Source organism: Camelus ferus, chromosome 4 (genome assembly GCF_009834535.1).
Source record: "Camelus ferus isolate YT-003-E chromosome 4, BCGSAC_Cfer_1.0, whole genome shotgun sequence".
Classification (NCBI taxonomy): Eukaryota; Metazoa; Chordata; class Mammalia; order Artiodactyla; family Camelidae; genus Camelus; species Camelus ferus.
The window spans coordinates 69844525-69867535 of record NC_045699.1 but is presented as its reverse complement, the minus strand read 5'-3'; the positions used below and the strand labels follow the sequence as shown (position 1 = coordinate 69867535).

General features: G+C 47.2%; 1 protein-coding gene across 3 annotated transcripts in view; it reads right to left on the bottom strand.

Annotated features, from left to right (window-relative positions):
• GPR107 (G protein-coupled receptor 107) overlaps window positions 1–23011 on the bottom strand; it is a 54390-nt gene that overhangs the window by 13478 nt on the left and 17901 nt on the right. For all 3 annotated transcript variants that reach the window (XR_004319529.1, XM_032478648.1, XM_032478650.1), the window contains exons 8-14: window positions 21088–21198; window positions 20425–20558; window positions 16029–16104; window positions 14651–14724; window positions 14110–14227; window positions 11103–11233; window positions 8857–8900 (exon numbers count right to left, since the gene is read on the bottom strand). Coding sequence is in view for 2 of the 3 variants with exons in the window: in XM_032478648.1 (XP_032334539.1) it covers window positions 8857–8900; window positions 11103–11233; window positions 14110–14227; window positions 14651–14724; window positions 16029–16104; window positions 20425–20558; window positions 21088–21198 (688 nt within the window). In the remaining variant the exon portion in view is untranslated. The remainder of the gene's footprint in view (window positions 1–8856; window positions 8901–11102; window positions 11234–14109; window positions 14228–14650; window positions 14725–16028; window positions 16105–20424; window positions 20559–21087; window positions 21199–23011) is intronic.

The following is a 23011-nucleotide window of genomic DNA, read 5'->3' as shown; positions in this document are numbered from 1 at the left end:
TTGTTGTTCGAGGGCCAGCTGTACAGAGTATCAGTCCAACAGCAAATGTGTTCCAGTGGCTGCCACATCTGGCAGGAAGCCAGACTCTAGGAAGTGACATGGGAACAAGCGGTGGCCTGGGCAGCCCTGGAGGCAGGCTGCCATGTGCACGCGGTGAGTCAGCCCGCCGAGCGGGGGAGCCAGGTCCGAGGGTGCAGTCTCACCACCTGATGCAACGAGCAGTGATGCAGCGGGTCGAAGCCTGGAATCCCAAGCTTCCCTTTGCTTTTCTTCCAGAAAAGCTTTCCCTGGAGTTAATAAGCTGACAGCCTGCAGTTCCCTGGACCACGGTGGGGCTGGGCTCCCAGAGGAGTAAAGGCTCACCAAGTCTGGGCTGGCTATTTCTGACCTCACCATGAGGAACAGCAAATATGGTAAAAGAATGAGCAGGGTGAGAGGAAAAATAGCCCGGACAGGAGCCAGGAGACCTGAATTCCGGTCCCTGCACCACTGTAACTCAGTGTGGCTGAGCCCGGCTGCCACTTCCTTCTCTGGGCATTGGTCTCAATCAGAGGAAAATTTCTTTACAATGGGTTAGAATTTCTTTATGGCAATGGTTCTTACCCAGGATGAGCATCCACATCATATGGAGAGCTTTATTTAAGGACAGATGCCCAGTTTTCTCCTGATTCTTCTGGAAGTGGGCCTCACTATAAGGATTTTGACAAGCCTCCCAGGGAGTGGGGAGGAGAGGGACTGGGGGCAGGTACACCTGCTTCAGGAGCTCCCACAAAGCTGACCTCCTGCAGATTCCTCCTCCTACTCACTCTCAGGAAAACAGCCGCAACTCAACTGTGGGAGGTGCTTGTTACCAATGAGAATGGAATAAGCGGCCTGGGGCAAGAGGAGCCCGGCACTTCCATGTGCTTCACAAGCCAGCTCTCTGATGCAGGGGCAAAGGAGCAGGAGCACCCCATCTAGAGGAGGTGCCTCTTCTTCCCTGGACTTGCACCTGCCCTCTTTATTTTTGAGGGGAGGTAATTAGGTTTATTTATTTACTTGTTTTTAGAGGAGGTACTGGGGATTGAACCCACGACCTCATGTGTGCTAAGTAAGCATGTGCTCTAGGGCTTGAGCTGTATCCTTCCCTCCTTCACCTGCCCTCTTTAAGCCCAAGAGTTGCTAAGCAGGCTGGCAAGAAGACAGATGGTCCCCTTCCTTCCCAGTGGTCTTCCCTGGGTGGTCTGGGAACCATGACAACAATAAAAACAATAGTGCTGGTCACCACATTTACTGAGCTGTACCACATACAGGCACCTGGCCCGGCACCCGTCATGCTTCACCTTGTGTAATCTTCACAACAGCCGTTACCAGGGAAAGGGCTTGTTACCACTGCTCACAGAGGGAGGACTCAGGCCTGAAGAAGTTTAATAAATTACCAAGGTCGCACAGCTTGTGAAAGTGGGGAAGCCAGTACTCAAATCCAAGTCCACCTCCATCCAAGGACCAAGCTTTTAACACCTACACTTTGTGTTAAGAGGAAGGCAATTCATAGCTTCGTAATCCACTGGCAGCTCAGGGTGACGTGACTGGCTCAGAATGTTGCGCAGTGCCAAGGAGCTGCCAGCAATCCATCTTGAGGAGTTAATGCTGGAAGATCTACAGGACACACAGAAGCTAAGGCCCATGACAGCCACTTAAAGACTGAAAAATTTCCAAAACAATCCTTGCCCAGTAAAAGCAAAGCCTTGAGGCTTAAAAACATCTGACCCATCATCTTTTTCTCCTGCTTCCCCCCTGCCAGGCTTCAGAGGGACTTTTGAGTCAAACACAGAAATTAAAGAAGTCAGTATGCTGGCAAAGCCTGGATGGCACTATAGTTACTGACTCACTGACTCTCTCTCGATCGTACCATCTCCACACTCTGCTCTGGCTCCAGGCTCCAGCTCACTCTGCAGGGGGACAGGGCAGCTGCCCCTGTCGTGGTTAAGCCCAGGCCTGAAAGCCAGGCCACACGCTGACCTGGGACCACGCTGTTCTGAAAGTGTCCTTCCTGGGGAGCGATTTGCACATGGGGTGCCCTCTGGCCTCCATTAAGAAGAGATTCCACTGCTCTATCTAAGAGAGAACGTGTCAGGAGCAAGCATGGGAAAGGACATGATAAGAACCATTTAGAGAATGAAATTCTCTGATCTTCAAACTGTTGAGGGTCATGTGGAAAGTGGCTCAAAATACATCTCCAATGTACATTTACAACAATGACCCACGAGTGATCAAAAGTCATTGGACTCATCAGTTAAGAGGTGTGTATCTTACTGTAAGCAAAATTTCATCTTAAATGACTAATAGAAAGTATCAAAGAAAGAAACAAAAATGGCCCAAGAGAGTGGCTGACAGCTATCCCCAATAGGATAGTAACTTTCTACAGGACTTTGTCAAGCTGAGCAAGTTCCTGCCTTTTGCTTCCCCTCTACTCTAGAACCACACCAAAGGTCCCGCTGGGGGGTTGGGGGGGGGTTCCCAGGGGCCGAGCCGATCTCAGACTCCGCCCCAGTCCCGCAATGGGCAGAGTGGAGTGTTGCTTAGCAGAGCAGTGCGTCTCCCCGGCTGCCCACGGCACAGATTCAGTTGGCAACGAGCCGGGCGAGGAAGACAGTCAGACATCCCACTGCCTGACGACACAGCCTGGTCAATGGCAGGCAACACCTCCTCAACAGGAGAACCTGACCTCCCTGAACACTGCAGTACTGAGAATAGTGGGTTTCAGCTGTGTCTGTGTCAAGACTGCATGCTAACACCCCTTAGACAACAGAGAACCACACTCAGCGCCATGGAGGGTCCCCGGGTGGCCAAGGGGGGACCCCTGAGCTAGTCTGGCTCCCAGTGTTTTAAAGGCCTAATAAAAAACTGGTGATGTGTCCAAGAAGAGGCTGGCTCTCAGACTCAGAATATGAGAGGCCCTGTGCTTTTTGGTTGTAGATTATACTAACTCAGGGTGGTATCACTGGTTAACTGATTATTTCAGAATGTTACTGAGAGGCTGTGATTAGGTTGATGACATGAGGGAATTCTGGGTGATCGTCCCCCCAACCTTCCCCTCCCCGACCCCGAGGCGCACATGTGTTGAGGAGGTGGAATCAGAGCCAGTATGCAGTTGGGAGGCTCCCCTTTCTCCTGACCTCCTTCTTCCCCTTCAGGCTTTTGACCCAGAGTCCCCAAGTTTAACTGAATAATAGTTCTCAGTGTCTAGCATCAGTGCATCTGGGGCTGCCTTAGTTTCTACTTGGGAAGTGGAAAAAAAAAAAGTTGGACAAACTTGGAGTTATAACCAGGAACTGAATCAAAGGAGCCAGGAAGAGAGGGCTTCTCTACATTGGCCAGGTGGAAATGCACACCCCAAAGCCCCGCTGGTCAACAGAGGGCGTCCGCGTTAAAAGCCATCTTGTTAAAGGAAAGCACAGATTCCCATCAGAGCAACAGATCAGATAAAGTATCAGAGCAGATGAAGATGCAAAAGCTATTGTTCCAATCAAATAACAAAGAACACAGTTCTGGACACAAAGTTGGAGTTCATTAATACTTAAAAGCAGTGATTTCCTACATCTATGTGAGTTTTACAGTTTTCAAAGTGCTCAGTATAGAGGGAAGTCAGTCAACATCACTACATGGTAGGTATAGTTTTTAAAATGGTATCTCTTAAATGTCTGCAACAGCCAGGAGCTGGCAAACGTCTTCTGTACAGGCCTGGAGAGCAGGTGTTTTAGGCCTTGTGGGGCAGGTGATCTCTGCCACAATCCCTCAACCCGCCTCCACAGCACAAAAGCGGCCGCAGATGACAGATGGACAGACTGCCATAGCTGTGTTCCAATAAACCTTCATTTACAAAAACAGGTGGGAATATTTCTCTCCCTTTCTAATCAGTGAGTTTTTCATTAGCCCTGTTTACATAAACACACCCAAATAAAACTTTCTTTTTGCCATGAGTTGCCCAGAACAAACAGACATATTAAACAGTCACAAGAATATGGCCAAGTAGGTCTGAAATGAGCCCAACAGGCACAGGACAAAGAACCAGGTGGCCTTTCACTCCCGTTCATGGTCCTCGTGACCACCAGACCCAAGAAGCCTTGCCCCTAACACACAGTTCTCAAACTTCTGGTCTCAGGACCCCTTCACACTTTTTTTTTCATGCTTCTAAAAATCACTGAGGACCACAAAGAACTTTTGTTAATGTGGGTAGAGTCTATCAATATTTACCATATTAGAAAATTGAAACAAATTTCAATACTCAGTAATTCACTTAAAAGTGACAAAAATAAATCCATTATATCTTAATATAAATATTTTCCTTATAAAAATAACTTTTTCATAAAAAGTTTCATGAGAAGAGTGAAACTGTTTCTCATTTTTGTAAATCCCTTAAATGTCTCACTTAATAGAACACAGCTGGATTCTGGTCTTTGCTTCTGCCTTCAACCTGGAGTGAACGAGTGTTTGGCTGAAGTCTATAAAGGAAACAGAGCCTTATCAGAGAACTGTGGTAAGTCGTCCTTGTTTCTGCACCAAAACGTGACCAGTGGGAGGTTCTTTGAGATGAATGAGGTGGGGAATCTAAAACTGTATCCACGGACATTCATACTTTGTCACAGTAAAGACCCATTGGTCCATCTTACACTTTGAATGGATCTTTTACTGATGCATGACTGTGTAACATGAATACTGTGTTACTGAGTTATGCAGATCTCCGAAATATTGAAACTTCTTACCATAAAACATCTCTTTAAGTCACATTTGTTAATCTCCCCGCTGCTCACATCAGATGTCTGTTAAGAACTGGGAAGCTGCTGAGCTTACAGTGGTGGATTATTAAGTTTTCTGAAATTAAAATCTGTACTTTCAAGTAAAAATTAGATCACTGGCAACAAATACTTTTAATTGTTTTCCTGAAGTGACATATTTACTTCATGCATTTTCAACAGAATGTCTATCAAAAACCCAGGTATGAGTAACCAGAGTTGGTTATTATTCTTTGAAATAAAAGCAGTGTCCTGAGAGAGAAGCAGTGAGCTCAGCTCACAACTCAAACAACTGCACATGCGCTTCTCCTCAAGATGACCACACTCCCTGGTGTGAAGCAGAAGTGCTTTCTGTGTACCTCCCGTTCCATCACACAGAATGTTAAAAGACATAATTCAATGGTTGAGATTTCACAACATTAATAATTCTTCCTAATTCATCAAGGTCACTCTTAAGTGAGACAAATCTTTTTCACCCCCTGCAAGTCGGTGGCAACAAAGAACGCAGGGGCCACTAACAGTGTGGTGCCACTGCCTTGAATCAAGCCGAGGTGCCAGCTGCTTCACCCACCGCTGCTTCTGCACCAGCAGGGCAAACATCAACAGCAAAGAAGGCTGATGACGCCTTATTATGAAAAACGGACAGGTCCCTAGGACCCTCTTGAGCAGTGCTGCCCTGACAAATACCTCTCGAGGCCAGTTACTTTCAGAACAAGGTAGCAGCTCTGAATGAAGCCATTCCTCCATAAAGCCTGCAACCAGCCAATCACCATTTGTTTAAGTGCTTTTGAAGCTCATAAAAGCTAAGACTCCTCAGGATACTTCCTCTGAAATTTCCTCAGAAACACAGGAGGGGGGAAGATGCTCAAAAGCAGAGGCTGTTAATTACGTGTATGATGTGTACCCCCAAGCCGGTCCTCCCAGGTAATGACATCGGAGAAAGAGACGGGAACGGGGATACAGGCTCAAGGACAGAAAGAGCCAGAGACTCTTGGCAGAAACACAGCGGAAGTAGAGCTGTGTGTGCCTGTGAAGACTCAATCAAGCCTCCCCTCAGAGGACGCAGTGCAGCAGTGACTCTAAATGACAGAGGACCTGAGAGGAGACACAGCATGTGACAGGAGAGACACGACTTAAAGACAGTGGGCAGCTTCTTCCGTAAAGCTCTGCTTTATACTCCTCTCAGATTCAGTCAAAAGGAATCTAGAGACAAAGAAATAAAGAAACTCCAAACAAACACCCTCTAAAGGAATGTGAATCCCAAGTGCAGGGAGAACAGCCACAAACAGCACTTCCCCAACTTGCAGTCAGTCAGCCTGGACTGCACTTAACTCTCATGCCCAAGTCACTGTCAAGGTCATGTAATGAGTCAGCAGAAAAATGGGCCTAAGAATGTGAACCCAAGTGTCAGGCTCCATCCAGCAGAACCTTCCAAACTCAGGAGGAGACACTACTGCCTGTGGCCTTCACTTTGTCAGTTGCCTCTAGGATGGGCCAGATCTCAGGGAGGGCAAACTGAGAAGCAGAGAGGGTCCCCCACAACACTGCAGAACTGGTGGCCCATCGGCAGTGTGCTCACTCCAGCTTCCCTGTGCTGCCTCACTTCCGTCCTGGGGTGGACGAGCCACTCTGCAGCCACACCTGAGGACGGCTGGCCACCCAGCGTGCTGTCCCTGAGTTCTCTGCAGGGAAGACTTCAATCATGGGAACACGGCTGCCCTGGCTCGGAAGTGTCACAGCCACTTTTCAAAGTACAGAGTGAAATATGCATTTGTGGGTAAGCTCAAAAGCATCCCCTGGCCTAAATCGATTAAGTAAAAACATAAACCAAGAAGACATCCCTATTCTAATCTACTCTGTCCCCCTTTCAGAGAGTTTGCGATATCTGCCGATGAGAAATGAGTGCTTTCTTAATGGTACATCCCCCTGAGAAAGGTGAACGGAGGCCCTGTGCCTGCCTGACTTCCTGCTTTCATATTCGCTCTGTGCTGAAGAGGTCCCAGGCTGTCACCTGGTGGAAAAAATAAGAAACTGCCTCGTGTGCCCCAGGCAATGACAAAAGCATTCCTGTTCATAAAGTTTCTCTTTACTACAGATGCTGGGGGACAGCACGACCCGACCTGGGCTTCACCTGCTGTGCTCCCTACCCCAGGCCAGAAGTTTACTAAGGACCTCAACCAGTGATCTATTTCTCATGAAGCAAATGGCCACACAGACAGTTAATTACCACAGTCACCACCAAGCCCTCAAAATGCAAGGTGGAGCAGGCAGAGAGGCAGTCAGAGGATTAGAACGATGGAGAAGGGAGTGGGGAAGGACCAGAGGAATCCCCAAAGGGGGAAGGATGGCGCCAAGAAGAAAAGTACAGACAACTTATCAACTGGAAAACACTACCCTTGGGATGTTTAGACATTTTCAGCCAGTCAGAAACGTGAATCCAGAACTACTGAAACATATAAAGATGAAAAAGTTAAAATGTCTTATCTCAATATATTAACATAAGAGAGAGACCTAGTCATTACGTTACAGAAATAGTAAAACCAAGTTTTTCTAGAACGTGCACAGAAGAAAAAGGAAAAAAGACAGTAAGTCGTCCCAGAAGGTGGGTCTTGGTTCTCCACTTTGGACTTCTCTGCTTGTGGCAGGGTGTTCTACTGAGATTCTAACTTGTGTTTTGTTTTCTGGAGCTTTCCTGGACCCCACTCCAAGGAGGCAGGAGGTCTCTCTGAGACCCACTCAGAGAAAAGCTATGTTGACAGGCTAAAAGCACAAGATTTCTGCAGACAAAGTTCCAGCTTAAACTGTCTGAAAAGAGTCCATCCCCGAGGACATTCCAGAGGAAGAAGGGAATGCTGGGCCTCTGAAGGAAGAGAGAAGAGAATGAAAAAGAGCTAGTTCCTGGGCCCAGAAAGTGCGCTGGCACATTCTGCGAGTGGGGCCTGAGGCCCCGTGAGAAGCCGGGTGGGCCCGGGGGGACTGGAATCTGAGCACCGCCCGGGGCTCCCAGCCCAGCGGGACCCTCACACAGCAGGCTGCCCACCGCGAGAGACATTCATGGGCCCAGACAGCAGGGATCGTGATAGAAACTCCTGTGGGCCCTAACTGGGGACAACCCCGAGCACTGTGCTCCCGGTAAGAACCCCGGGATCGACACTCGCGTGACACCTTGAAGTCAGATTAAATTCAATTTAAAGAAAATAATGTGATACTAATTGTATAGCAAGTGTGAGGTAAGACTTGCACCTACTATCTAGTTTTCAAATTTTCTAAAATGAATCTATATTACTTCCATAATCGGAAAACAGGTCAGCAACAAAATCTTACTTAACAACAACAAATGAATCATCTGCCTTAAAGAACATCACAACCAGCACCGGGTGTGATTCCACAGACCCAGGGGCGGCTGGGGCCTTCGAGAGCTCAGCTCCTCGACCTGCTGCGGCCTGGAGCCCCTGCGTGTGCCGCGGAAGCCTGCGGTCGTGGGCATGATTCAAGTGGGCCCAGAAACACACAAAACATTTTCTCTGTGGTTTCTTTTCTGACTTAGGAGGCATGGTTGGAAAATTAAGAAGATGCAAGAGGGTTATAATGGCACAACCATTTAAAAATCAGAGCGTTTTAAAGCTGCTTTCTGGCATCAGTCTCTTTTTAAATTAATACCAACACATCTATTTTGAAAGCGTGTTAAGTCAGCAGGAAGGGATGCTTTACACATAGCCATCCTCAATCCGTTATACCTCCTGTTCTCACAAGGAAGTGTTATCTGGTCCTTCCAAGATTTTCTCCTCCTGCCTCAGTTTTGAGAAGGTGAAGATCACACTCATGAGTGGAAATGAAATGCATCACCTTGCTAAGCAGTCACCCCCAAGCCTCCTTCCACAACTGGGCTCAGTAATGCTCGCCATCTGCCTCAGCACCGCACAAACCCGGGCTGCTCTTACAAAGCCCCTAGGGCTCCCCCAGCCCACCTCCGGGAAGACAGCATCCTGAGACCCGGCCTCCCTTCCCCGCCTCTCAGCGGTGCCCAGGCATGTGGTTTAGGGAAGGCTGAACTGCACAAAAAGAGCACAAAGGAACTTGCCTTTTCCATCTGTTGCTGATGCTTCTTGTAAATGCCTGATCGACCTAAAAATGAATAGTTGGAGAACAAAAAGTTAGCTAACAAATTTGCATTCCCCTCTATTTCCAGCAGTAGCAACTTGAGGCCCCGAATTTCTCAAATATAAACTTAAAAAGTTGGACTAAATGAGTTTAGTGCACTCTCCCTCAACAGTGTGATCCCTGATAGCACTTTGGCACATGTGGTGCTGGAGCCTGAGGGTTAAAGATGCCCTCTGCTGGCTGAAAGGAGTCTGGCAGGGACCTGGGTGTGAGGAGAAAAATCAAAACACAATCATTTACTATCTACAAACCCTGAACTTCCAATTAATCCCTCCTCACACACAACACTGTAAATCGACTAGATTTCAATGGAAAAAAAAACCCACAAGCATTCAAGGCTCCTCATCTTTTCCTACTTGATCTCTCATTCCCACAGCTATAGCCCCCACCCCAACAACACTAAGGCAACGGAGCATCCTGGAGTTCACCTGCTGCCTGGAGAGAAGGGGCCTACAAGAAGGTCACAGGCCGACTTGGAAAGTCTAGGTCTAGGAGCTGCGAGCACATGGCTTCATGCAACTTGGTATTTCACTGACTGGAGAGTTACAACTTTGCTGAGAAGATGCCAGCCTCCGAGGCATCTTTGCCGGCAGTGATGAGCTGGTCACTAACTACTGCCAGCGCCAGTTCAGGCAGGGGAACGCGAACATCACTGGGGAAGCTGCAGACCAGAGGTCTAGGCAGAGTTTAAAGGTACCAAGGGGAGAGCGTCTGAGAGGAAGAGCACAGCAAGGCAGACAGGCCCAGGGGCAGAGAGGCTGCAGCCCTGGCACAGCTGCCCGCCCTCTACCTGCCTGAATGAGCCGTTTCTCCCCAAAGCCCGCAGTCTGCCCGCCTGTGAGAACTGAATGGCGTGACATGTGAGAATTCAGCAGTGCAGAGCAGGTGCGGAGCCAGCGCTGCCTGATGCTGAAACTTTAAAAACCTGCTCGATGCTATTTCCTACGTGACCTCTCTAGAACTCAAGCTTTGTCATTTTACAGCGATTTCAGAGTCTTTACCTCAAAGAAGCTCACCATTCAGCATCTGCTCATGAGCGCTGTAATTAACTGACAGCAGGAATGTCCACTGCAGCTCGAGAGTACGCCCGGATCTCCCCGGAGCCCCAGGCCCCTTCCGGCCCACTGTGCCGACAGCGGCAGATGTAGTAGAGACCTGGGCTCCCTCCCTGATAAGATGCTCTTTTGACCTGAAGACCATGCTGGTCGTCCTGTTAACGGACGCCCGAGTTACTGCTCCCGGGCAGGATGCGGGAGGTGGTGGAGACTAACTCATCCCTGCTCTCTCCCCTACGCTGGAGCTGTCCGCTCAACTGACACGGGTACCCATGTGACGCAGGACAGAGTCAGGCCAGGAGTGAGCCTGGCTGGCTAGAACGAGGACTGCACTCCATCCGCACCATGCTCTAAACAATCAGAGTAACGGAACGACTTAATCAATCCCAGGAGCCTAAAAATACTAGTTTTTTTTTCACGTTGAACACTTCACTTCTAATAGAAGGTCAGTGAATCTATCTTTTTAAACTTCATTCCAAACGAACTGACTGCTTTCACTTCGCCATGGAACTAGATTCCTGTGAGGGTGAGCGTTTTACTTTTGTGAGCTCTCCTTCCTCCACCCGCTTCCTAGTGAAGCAAGAGTCTCCTTTACTTTGATGAGATCTACTGAGGATATTGCTTCTCATCAACTCAACTGGCACTAACATGTCTTTACACATAATCAAAGTGCGATACATGCGTCTAAAGCCTGCCACTTCCAGGAATGGAGCAAACCACTCTGCAGATGCCTAAAATGTCTGTGTGCTGAGAACCACCACTAGTTCTATGCTAACAGACGTCCTCATTTTCCATCTACGTCAGCAAGAAGAGGCTGTTGACGGGACTTCTTCAACTCTGTTCCCTTCAAATTCGGGCTGCTGTTCTCTGTCGCTACTGAGTTCTCGCCTCGACTCTTCCCTAGTGTCTCCACTGCTAAAAGCCAGCCGTGGGGCATCTACTGGGGAACCTGACACAGACACAAATTCCACGGTCCTGAGCCTGGAGAATAATTCAGGTCAGCCTGGGACCCAGGAAGCTGTAATTTTTAAACAGATGCCCTGGGTGATCTCACTCGTCAGGTCTGACAGACAAGCCCCATGGTGCACACCCCCTCCCCGTGGGTACTCACCACACCACGGGGAAGAGGATGGCTCCACAGCACAACAGGTCCACCAGAAACAGGGAATCCTTCCACAAGCCATACTCAGTGGTCCCTTCCTCCGTGGACTCTATGATGATGTAGGCCACGTTCGCCAGGACCTACAGGACACAGAAGACGCTGAAGCCCCGAAGCACGTGTAGATCTTCACAACAGCAGCCCCAGCGCAGGGTGGACACCCAGGCCTACGGGCCCCAACCTCCGACCACAGCATTATTTCCAGTTCCACATCCTCCTGCAGAACCTTGCTTCCCTCCAAGCAGGAAGCAGTCTCTGTGCCCTCCTCCTGAGCCTGTGACTGCTCTGAGTGACGGGGGTGGGAGTGACGCAGGTGACTTCTAGGGCAGGTCCCACAAAGGATACCGCATCGGCTGGGCTCTGTCTCAGGACACAGCCCTCTGGGGCCCTGAGCTGTCTTGTCATTAGTCTGGCCACCCTGAAGCCACCATGCTGGAGGGACCAGGTGGACAGAGGGAAGATGCCCAAGGAGCCCTGCTGTTCCCGCCCCATCTACTCAAGTCTTCCCGGCCTAGGAGACTGAGGCACTGAAGGCTTCGAGATGACCCGGGCCCACTACCATCTGACTGTAACCTGCATGAGACTTACAGACCTACTGAGTTAAGCCGCTGCTGAGTTCCTGACCCACAGAAAACATGAGAGTCAACGGTTACTGTGGTGAGAAGTCACTAAGTTTGGGTGCTGTGTTGTGCAGCAACAGACAACCGGACACTTTGCTTTTTATGCCCCTCTGGCCCTGGCAGTCACTCAGGTGAACAGGTGCCCTTCCCATCCTGTTTAGCCACAGTGCCCACAATCCTCAGGCTGCATGGGGCCTCTGACTCTCAGGGACAGATAACAGGACCGTTTTATGAGAGCCCAGCGTTTCAGGCCAGTGGGTGAGGAGCCACGCTACTCCTCCCAGGAACAAAGGCAGGGGCCTAGCTCTCCCCACAGGGCTCACCTGCGCCCACGCCCTGCTTCCACTTCCCAAGGGAAGGCTGTGTCTGTGTGTTCAGTCCTGCCATCAAGCTCCTAAGTGTGTGATGAAAAGTCCTTCAGTGGGCTAACAGACAGCAGTGTTTTAACAACTGCGACGCTACTGAGCCTAAGGGAGATGGAATTGGTGAGACGTTCTTTAGAAGATCATTGTTAGGTATGAAAACAGAGACTGTGATTCCGTGCAAAGCCCACGGTCCCACACATGCTGCTTCACTGTTATCATGGCAACTCCCCACGCGGCTACAGAGACGGGACACCTGCTGTGTCACGGCTCGGGAAGGGCAGCTTCCCCTTCCACCTGGGACTTATCAGATAAAACACCACAGAAGCCATACTTCACGTAATACAAATGCAAAAACTAGTTTGAAATTTCAGTCTCCCACTGGCCCCCAGTTTCTGGGTTCCTCCTGAGACCCAGGTCATCCTAAACATCTGCTCTGTGGCTCTATCTACCAAGACAAAGTGGAAAAGAAAGGCTTTCACAGCTTAAATGCGTAACTCCATTTTGTCCTTAGTTCACACTCTTCACACGAGGCACAAAATGTTCCCAGAGGTGCTGGTGTGGAACCAAGTGCCAATAATGTTTTTGAGGCACATTTTGTAGATCAGCCGCTCCTTACGCAGAAATGTAGTGGCTTCCCGAAGCCAAAAGGAAACAGTTTTATCTCTCCAGGCTGATGTTCAAGGACTTCCCAGACTAGTCCCTAGGTTTAAATACTCATACTTCCTCATATTTAATTTTTCAAATGGCCTTGTTTCCTCAGAGTGACCTGCCATGTAACCTTGTGTTTTGTTTCCTCTGGGGAGCAGAAGAGCTTCGGGAGGCTGGGAAGACCGTGTCCGTTACATCACAGTTTGGGCTGGTGAAGAAGATGCAAACTGGAGGGGATGGCAGCAGCTCCCAGAGGGGAAGGGAGACGGAGCAGATGGCAGAGGGGAGGAGGACCAGCCCGGGGCCCACGAGCTCTGAGACCCTAGCAGGCTGAGAACTGAGCCCAGCAGGCAGGTGGCCCTGGTGGCTCCCCAGCCCAGACCCGTACAGTTGCTCAGCGTCTTCTGTTCACTTGACAGCAGTGTCACTTTGCCTCTGTCATGTTTCTTTCCTTAAAATCTAGGCAAGGCCCATCTCTACCATAAAGCCCTTCCATATCATTTGATCTGGGGAACTATTCCCCCCTTAGAAACTACAGCAACTGGTCTCTACCGTTTATTTGGCACCAACACATGTCCCTTACTACTGAAAGTGAAGGTGGCTTTGCTACAAACTCTGCCAAACCGCCAATCAGCAGAGCTGAGTGGGCTGATCTAGGTGCCTGGATTGCTGTCCCCTTCGGTCCCTCACCTGCCCCATTTACACTGTGCTCCAAAATGACCAGCTGACAAGAACAACCCTTTATCAAACAGATGCCGTTTGCTCAAGCAGAGCTGAGGAGCTGTGCGTCTCTGTCAGAATCTCTGTTATTATGAGTTCCTCGCGTCCGGGTTTTACCTCCAATAAGACTACTATACATCAGACAAGGTTCCTCTCCTGAGGGGCTCACCGTCTTGTAAAGGTGGTCTCAGTCCAGGGCCCCAAACACATGAAGCATCTAATAAATGTTTGCCCCACTGTCTAATATTCTACCTTGTGGAAACTCACTGGTTATCCACAGTTTGAAGCTAATTTGTTAATTAAATCACTGTATACCTGAGCTTCCTTGACAAGCAGATGCAAAGAAGAAGGAATATGTTTCCCTAACTTCTCAGCAGCCCCCTAGTCACATGCTGGTTTAAAGACGGCGGGTGATGGAGCCCCTCCCAGTGCAACGACCTGAGGTCTGGGTCTGTCAGAATTCAGAGAGAGAAGCCCAGTCTTCAGCCCCCAGTGGCAGAGGCTGGGGTTACTGGGAGAGCTGACTCCCTCTTCCCAGACAGGCCTGGAGCTGAGCCCTGCTAAGTGCCGAGAGAGCGAGGACAAGCAGGATTAGGGCCCCTTTACCTGGAGTGGGATGACAATCATGAAGATCTTTTTGTCTTTATCAGAAAGGATGTGCTTAATGAAAGCCCAGCCAGTGCCAATGAGCGCGATGGTGATGAACAGGAGCGCCCCTTTCAAGCTGCAAAAGACAAAAATGAACAGACACCAACAGGTCTCTTCAGACTCTCACCCTGAGAGTTAGATCCACTAGCTCATGCTATGATTTCACGTGTTTCTCGCAATATAGGTGGCCAAATTCAGGTTTACCGGAAGTGAGCACCTCTTCCTTGCAGGCACACAAATAGCTCCGCACCCCACTATCTGAGCAGCCTGTGGCCGCAGGGTGGCACCCCCTCCCAGGAACACGCCAACAGCCCCAAGTTCCCAAGTTAGGAAGGCCACCTGTAAACCACACACGTTGGGCCTGGCAGGAACCCGGACAGGCTGAGATAGGAGGGCAGGGCTGGTCAACCTGGGGCAGGCCTCTCCCTACCACAGCCCCCCTGACTTCTCTGCTACATCATGTCACGGGAGTACTTCAGGCGTCACCTGGCGCACTTACAGGTGAGTGATGTAGTACACAACCGCCCAGCCTTCGATCGGAAAGCCCTGGGAGGAGATGTAGTGGTAGTCGATCTGCAATCAGAAAAGCGCATTTCAGACAGGTGGCTCCACCGCATGCCACACGCACAGCGACACAGGAAACGCCGCCAGGACCACATGATGGGGCTGGCCCCCTCCGGCTCCCTAGCACTTCACTCGCCAATTCACAATTAAGCAGGTGAGTGCACTGATCAACGACCAGGAGCTTGAGAAACCAGACACAAGGATTCAAGGTCACTAACACCCAGTCCAGGTCCCTCTCTTGAGGCAGGTGATCCACTTGGGCAAACGGCAGCCTACTCTTCTTTTAAAATCTCCAAGTGCCACAGACCTTTTCAGTATCCTGACCAAGAACTTTATCTTTCATATCCCTGCTGCTTATATAAATAAATAAATCAGTCAGTAAAAAATCTGCGTGGAATCACCCAGCTTCAACTGTTTTCTTTGAAAAAAAAATCTGTAAATTTAGAGCTACCTGAAGCCACTAGCACATTTTAATTAAAGCGGCAAGTTTGAGTAGTGGGCCCCCAGTGCTTCCAGGCAGGACTCCCCAAACCGGCACCAACTTCTTTACACATCTTTCATCCTCCCACACGTGGCCGTCTAGATATGAAAACAACTCAAGAGTCCGACGATTCATTATCTATATGGTTCCAGAAAGAATCTTCTTCCTTAGATCCAAGCGGGAAATTATCCAAGTAACTCACTTCCTGGAGCTGTAACTGGGTATGTTATTACTTTTTCTAGGACAACACTTTAAAGTGCAGGACCCTGAACACATGTCTGGAGATTGTCACCCTCACAAGTGTAGCCCACAGGTACCTCGTAGGCCTACAAATTGGGGACACTGTATTCTTACTCCCACGAGCAGGCTCATTTCAATTTGCATCAGTACTAAATATTCAAAGCTTAAGCTCAATTCTTAAGTCGCCATCTTTAGATTATCAGTTTTCTCTCAAAAAAGTATGCTAACACTAAATTTTGAATCAAATGGGAACATGAGGGAGTATGTGGAAAAATAAAGGAAATCGTGGAAACAATTCAGCAGGTGGCATTGTAACCTCGAGAAATGACTGGGGGCAAAAAAAAACAAATCAACAAGAGTTCTGAGAAAACTCTGAGTCTGCAGGTAACGGATGAAAATGTCTTAAGTATTAGGGAGGTTGTGCTCATTTATCCCCGTGACCAGTCCCTCCTGGACCAAAGGAGGCTTCATTGCAAAGGTATTCGTTCATCTTTTGTTTCCCACTGACCTAGCCCATCTTCTAGTTTATTCTTCCTGATCATATAGGCACTGGACATCGTTTCCTAAATGACCCACAAATACTGATACCTACTGCGTGAAACACCAAGGAAAGAGACTTGGTGAAAGGAAGGGCCGCCATCAACCAGTGAATTTTAAATACATCATTCCTATAAAAACAGAGAGAAAAGAATTAAAGGAATATTCCATACTCCCAAAGGACAATTCCTGACATCATATATTTATAAGGAGGCAGTGAATATAATCTAAGCAAACCAAAAACACAAAGCTTTTTGCTGCCAGTAGAAAAGGCCTGGAATGAACTCCTAAGTCATCTCTAATATATGATTCAATGTGAAGAGAACTGAGTTATGCACTGAAGCCAGGCACCATGGGATCCCAGCCCCAGCAAGATGGAAATCTAAACAGGTTGCCAGCTTCCTCTCCAGAAACCACCTTGGAAAGACCACAGAAGAAAGAATGCGGCAAACAGACCTATGAAAATGACATGAAATCTCTGAGAAAGCAGGGTGATTAGGTACAGCTGTGCAGGAAGTCTGTAGCTGGTGGAGAGGCGAGTTTGGAGCCAAGCAGTAGGGATGGTCAAAGTAGGGATGGTCAAAGTGCCAGGGTCGTGCCCCACTCTCCCTGCTCATGGCTGGAACCTGCCAGACACAGCAGGCCAGTGGGGCAACTCACTCCCACCGCCTCAGCCACAGGCACCAGACCACCTTCAGGCTGCCAGGTATTCAATCCCTCTACCCTTCCTGCCTCACCCTAGGAATTAACCTAATAAGACACACAAGACCATAATGGAGAAAAACTTTAAACTCTATTAAAGGAAACACAGACTTGAGTAAGAGCTACAGAGGGCATGCCTACTCTCGGATATCAAGACATTCTGCAAAGGCACAGCAGTAAAAACTGCGGAAAGGGTGCGGCATCAGACAAGTAAACCAACAGAATAGACTAGAAAGCTCAGAAATAGATTCATGTGTCGCTTGATAAATAAGGTGAAACCAAGCTGGTGGGAGAATAGGCTGCTTACCTAACTGGCACTGGGGGAAAAAAGCAGCTCAAATCTACAGAAGAAATAAAGGTGAGGCTCTACTTCACACTTACTTACACCCTGGATGGATTCTGGTGCTAAACATAAAATACACACTTTTGATTTTGGAGTAGGAACAGGCCTCTTAGGATCCAAGAGGCACTGCCCAAAAGAGTAAAATTAGATTAGCTTTGACTTCATTCACATGAAAGATTTTTACTCAGCAATGCAACTGGAAGAAGAAATTTGCAATGTCTAAGACATACACAGGACTGAGACCTGAATACGCAAGGAACACGTGCAAAGAAGCAACAATAAAAAGAAAACCCAACAGAAAAATATGTAAATACAGGCAGTCACAAGATGGAAAACCCAGAAGGTTCACGAGTCCCTGCAAAGATAATGCACATCACCAATATTCAGAGAAATGTAAAATAAAATGAGGTACCCATTTATACCCATCAGACTGGCAAGAAATAAGGTGTCAGTGCAGGTGAGCGCGTGGGGAAAGAGGAATGTGAAGTGCTGCCAGCAGAAGCACAAGCTAGTCCAGGCGTGCATCCGGGGGGCAATGTGGCGGCATTCAGTGACATGAAATGAGCACCTACCCCACAGCCAGTGCACCTCCTTTGAGAATGCACCTCACAGGTGACAGGGAGGGAGCATGACAGTCTGGGGGGCAGGGAGATGGAGACAACCTAGGGTTCATCACTCAGGGATGGATACACAAAATGTGGGGACGCTCACTGTGGGTGACACGGAGTGGCTGAAAATCAGTGAATGGGATGTACACAGAGCAATGTGGCTAAATCTTAAAAAGGATATTACTGAGTGAAATATGTACAAAAACAATACCTACAGATAGTACAGTTTATATATATTAAAAATATATGAAATACCAATAGACATTATTTGTTTCTAAGAATACACAAATATCCAAAACACATACTAAACACATCTGAGTGGCTGGCCATGGGTGGGGAGGAAATAAAACAGGAGAGGGCCTTGCACAGGACGATAAGGAGGGTGTGTCCCGAACTGACGCACACCCCTTTCCGGGCTGATTTCCTCCCTGCTGCTTTCCTGCTCCAGTGCCTACCTACTTGAAGGTCAAAAGGGAAGTCAAGGACAGAGCAGCCCGTCACTCCTGAACAGCAACAAGATTTACCCAGAGTGCACAACGGTCAAGGGCTGTGCTCACCCACACCCTGGCCACCTTGACCTGCAGGCCGAGTTACGGCGTCAGCGGCCGGGGCAGCGATGTGAATGAAGAAAAGAACTTGGGCTCTGGAGCCACACCAACCCGGCTCAAGTGCTGGCTCTCCCCTGACCTTAATCTCCCCGAGCCTCAGTAACCTGTGCTGGAAACAGGGCGACCCTGACCTCAAGGAGCCACAACATCCAGTGCTTGCCTGGCTGGGCAGAGAGCAGGTACCAAAGACGATCAGCTGCCCGTGTTCCCACCCCACTTCCCCAGGATCCCTCTCCCCATGCTCTGGGGCCCAGGACAGAACTCAGAGATGAGGGAGGCTGCAGGCCCACAGCAGGCCCATGTGGGTTCCAGGGCCAGCCCTGTTGGGGTACGCCAGCCCTGTCTCTCATTTCCTCTCTCAAAGCCTCAACAGAACAAGGCAAAGATCTTTCAGTTCCCTCCAGCTCAACAGGGCTCTGAAATGTGCAGGCAGCCCTGGAAACATATCAAATTCCCAACCTCCCAGCCAGCTGTAAGGCTCCAGGAAGGACATGGAGGTGGGGCAGACGGCTGCAACTACACGCTTCTGTAGGTATGCTATACTTTAACAAGAAGTTTCAGTATGTTGTACAACTCTGTACAAAGTAGGTCAGCCTCACTTAACCACAGATTTTAAATTGTTGTCACGATTTTATATAAGTGAACCAGTGACAATGACTGTTGCCTAACTAAACAAAGAGAAACTAAAATACCACTGAACATCTGGCTAAACTATTTTGTATGAACCTCATCTTTGCCTAGCACCCTGATTTGCAAAGCTCTCTCATATACATTATTTCAGGGGGATTCATATAACTAACGTAAGGAACTAAGACTCTGAGAGGAAAGCAGGGCAATAATTACTGTCGCAGTTTCGTAGCTGAGGAGAAAGAGACTTAGAGTGAAGCAAGGCCCACAGGCAGTAATGGTCAGTGCTTACACTGGACATCAGGCCTCTGACTCCTAGTTCTTACTTTTCTAACAAAGGCAAAAGCAAGACTTTCTTAAACAAACAAACAAACAAAACCAACAACACCCCCTCCCAATCACTTTGTGCCCTGAGTTTGTGGGATTCTTTTTTCTTATTCATGGCTGCCTGATCTCAGGTCTAAACATGATCATGTAGGGTCCTTCACAAGTAATCTAGAAGCTCCGTCCATCTGGTGAGTGTAAAAGATATCACAATAAACAGGAACCAGCAACCACACCCAGCAGAGCCCAGTACCCCGGCAGAGCCCAGTACCCGGCAGAGCCCCATACCCCGGCTGAGCCCAGTACCCCAGCAGAGCCCGGCACCCCAGTTTTGTACCCCAGCTGAGCGTGTCTACTTCTTGTTGAAGTATAGGGTACGTAAGAAATGTGTAATTGAAGACAATCAGGCCACCAGGAATGAAAGAGGTCTCAGTTTCTGCCCTACTGCTCCAGAGAAGGAGGTTATTTGGCATTTGAGGGTGCTTAATTATTACATGAATTTAAGTTAATCCATAATATAATACCATAGTATATAACACACAGTGCCATTTATACAGTTTAAGGGCCTTAGACTATAGCAAACACATGACATTATTCTTTAACTGAAAATTAATATTTCATTTTCCATTTTGGGGGGGAGACAGAATGAAACACTGGCTCCACACATGCGCAGCTGCTCCCCTCAAGTACCCGGAACAGGAAGTTAAAGCCTCAGGGGTTTCAGAAGAAAGACTGAGCATCAGGCAGGTGGGCTTCAAAGAGGCTTTCTCGAGTGACAAACTTCTGGAGTTTGGTATCTACCCCAGCCAGGCTCTGGGCTGAGGCCTTCAGGACACAGCAGTAACTCCACACTCCCACCCAGGCCCTGAGCTGGCGTCACTCATCTCCCCTTCAGAACGAACAGCCCCTGAATGAGACCAAAGTGTTCATTCTGAGTCCTGGACTGTGGTGTCTTCGCTATGGAAACACTTTGCTTATACATTTTATTTTGCTTGTATGTTATTAAAATATTTGGATTTGCTTTTTGAACAAAGCAATGGGAAGTGAACAAACACCAAGGCATGCGAAGGCCTCCCACACTGCAAGGCTCCTGCACAGTCTCCCTTTGTTTTGAGGAAGATGCACTTTGAAGAGAACAAGATCGCTAGTGCCAAGTCCTCCAGGTTAAGAAGACAGCGAAAGGAGAAATTATACAAATCCCCAAACACTCTTGAAGGGCTCAAGGAGGTGATAATTTACCGTCGTTTTCGAAGGATGTGAATCCAGATGGTCCCAGAGAGAAAAAAGAAAAAGGCCATAGAAATGTATAATTTAGGAAGAGGAATTTCTCCTGCTGAGAGGTAGCTGTCAGGATTCTTCTCTGTGATCTCAATCTGAAACCAACATGAAGTTAATTTTTACTTTTCAGGAATAGACCATCCCATATTCAGCAATTCGTAATCTTAGTTGTTCCACTGAAGCTTAAGAAAGTTAAGTACCAGCAGATGACAACCACGTTCTTTCTTAAAACTGAGTCACAACTGACTTACAAACACTACAACCACATTCTTAATGCACAGGCGGAACTGTAAACACATCCTAAATTGCTTTGTATTTTCTCATTTATGAATCCTCTGCTGAAGTATCCTGCTCACTGGCAGAAATATTATTCTGGCCACATTTTTCTCTTACTCTGCTTAAGTACTCTTAGAAGTACTTTTTTTTTCAATTATTTTATTTAATTTGTTTTTTTATTGAAGTATAGTCAGTTTACAATGTTGCATCAATTTCTGATACACAGCATAATGTTTCAGTCATACATATACATACATATATCCCCTTAAAACTACTACTAAGAAATAAACGTCTTACATCTTACACAGTTGACAAAACCCACAGGAACAGTCTCCATATGGTACTTACATCAAGGCTGAATGAAAACTTGTCATTAGACCATGCTTCGCTTCCAAGGCATTTATGAAAATAAAGACTGTAGAGGCCTTCTTGGTCATCAGTGCTGATGTTAAAGGAAAACTAAAAGTGAAGAAGAAAAAAATTTAGGGGTTCACAAATCCTCCGCTAAATTTTTAAATCTTAGAAATAAATCATGAATACTATAAACAGAAGAAAACAGACCACTTACTTTATCAAATTCTCCCAGGGCAGAGTTTAAATAGATGTTTTCTTATTCTATGATATCCTCTTAATATTTTGTTGTCAACAATTTTCAAGCTAACAGAATTATACAGTGAATAGCTATGTACCCACTACCTAGATTCTACAATTAACAGTTTACTCTGCTTGCTTTATCACACATCTATCTGTCAGGGATGGCAGAAGTCTGCAAGGCTGACCTAAGATGCAGTTATCTAGTTTTCAAGCCAACATACTGTTGTTTTGCTCTTTAGGTAAAAAATACTTCTGAAAAAGAAAGGATGTTCATCTGATACTTGAAAAGATAAAGGACCAATGTTCCCTCATTAAAATGTACCCGTATGATTTTAGACAACAGTAACAGAGGCTATTATTTTCTACATTTAGACATTTTTGCCTTTCAACATGTCATGCATTCAAATGAAGCTTAATGTAAATTTTAAAATGTGTTATATCAGGGAGAGGATATAGCTCAGTGGTAGCAGAGTGCGTGCTTAGCATGCACCAAGTCCTGGGTTCAATCCTCAGTACCTCCATTTGAAAAAAAAAAAGGTTAAATAACCTAATTACCTCCCTCATCCCCAAACAACTAAATAAATAAATAACAAAAAAGGTGTTTTATATATATAAGATCACAGAATGTGACTCCTTGATCAATTCTAGAGAACATTTTACCATAAGCCTAAAATGTATCATTTAGGGCCACATATATAGGCGGTAAACTATAAAGAAAAGTGAGGAAATGGTTATGATGACATTTTTCATGATGAGGGTTACTCCAGAGCTGGAAAGAACACGAGGGACGCATGGGGTTTCCAGGGTGCTGGCACTGTTCTAGTTCTTGTCCCAGGTGACAGTCACAAAGGTGATTATAATTATCTGTACTCAACATAAGAACTATATACTCTTCTGTAGGTACTGTACTGCAAAATTAAAAAGGATGGGAAAAAAAGAGACATCTGACAAGAAGACGGAAATAAAAGATGAAGAATATTCAAGCTGGCAGGGAGGGTATAGCTCAAGTGGCAGTGTGCGTGCTTAGCATTCACAAGGTCCTGGGTTCAAACCCCAGCACCTCCAGCAAAAAAAGTAATTAAAAATAAACCCAGTTATCTCCTCCCAAATAAAAATACATGAGAACAGTGCCTTTAAAACAAAAATGTTAAAAAAAAAAAAAAGAATATTCAAGCTGGAATTATTAATCTGTTAAACCAGGTCCCAAACTCATCACTGTAAAGTGAGAGTGTCTACTTTTGCCCACCCAAGGCAGCCAGAGAAAGAAAACTTTTCTATTCATGTTAGTAACTTGAAATTCTGAACGTAAGACTCATATGTAGTTTCTAAAAAATACTTAAAAAAAAAACAATAGAATTATCATGGTGGATTAGAGTAGGCACCTGACACTTAAAAGAAAAAATCCTAAACAAAATAAAGAAAACTAAAAATTTTAGGGTTGAGATAAGCCCGGACAGTCCCTTTCCCGCTTTAGGTAGAAAAACCACCAGACCTATTCTGTGGATGGAGCGAAAAAGCTCAGAATGACTTAACTGTCCAAAATTGGAAGGATACTGAGTAGCAGAACAGTTAGGAGCCACCTACTGACTTCTTTACAAGGAGAGGGGAAGCCAGAGAGAAAGGACGCTGTCCCTTTTATGTGCTGCCTGTTCCCTGCATCCCAAGAATCCTATGAACC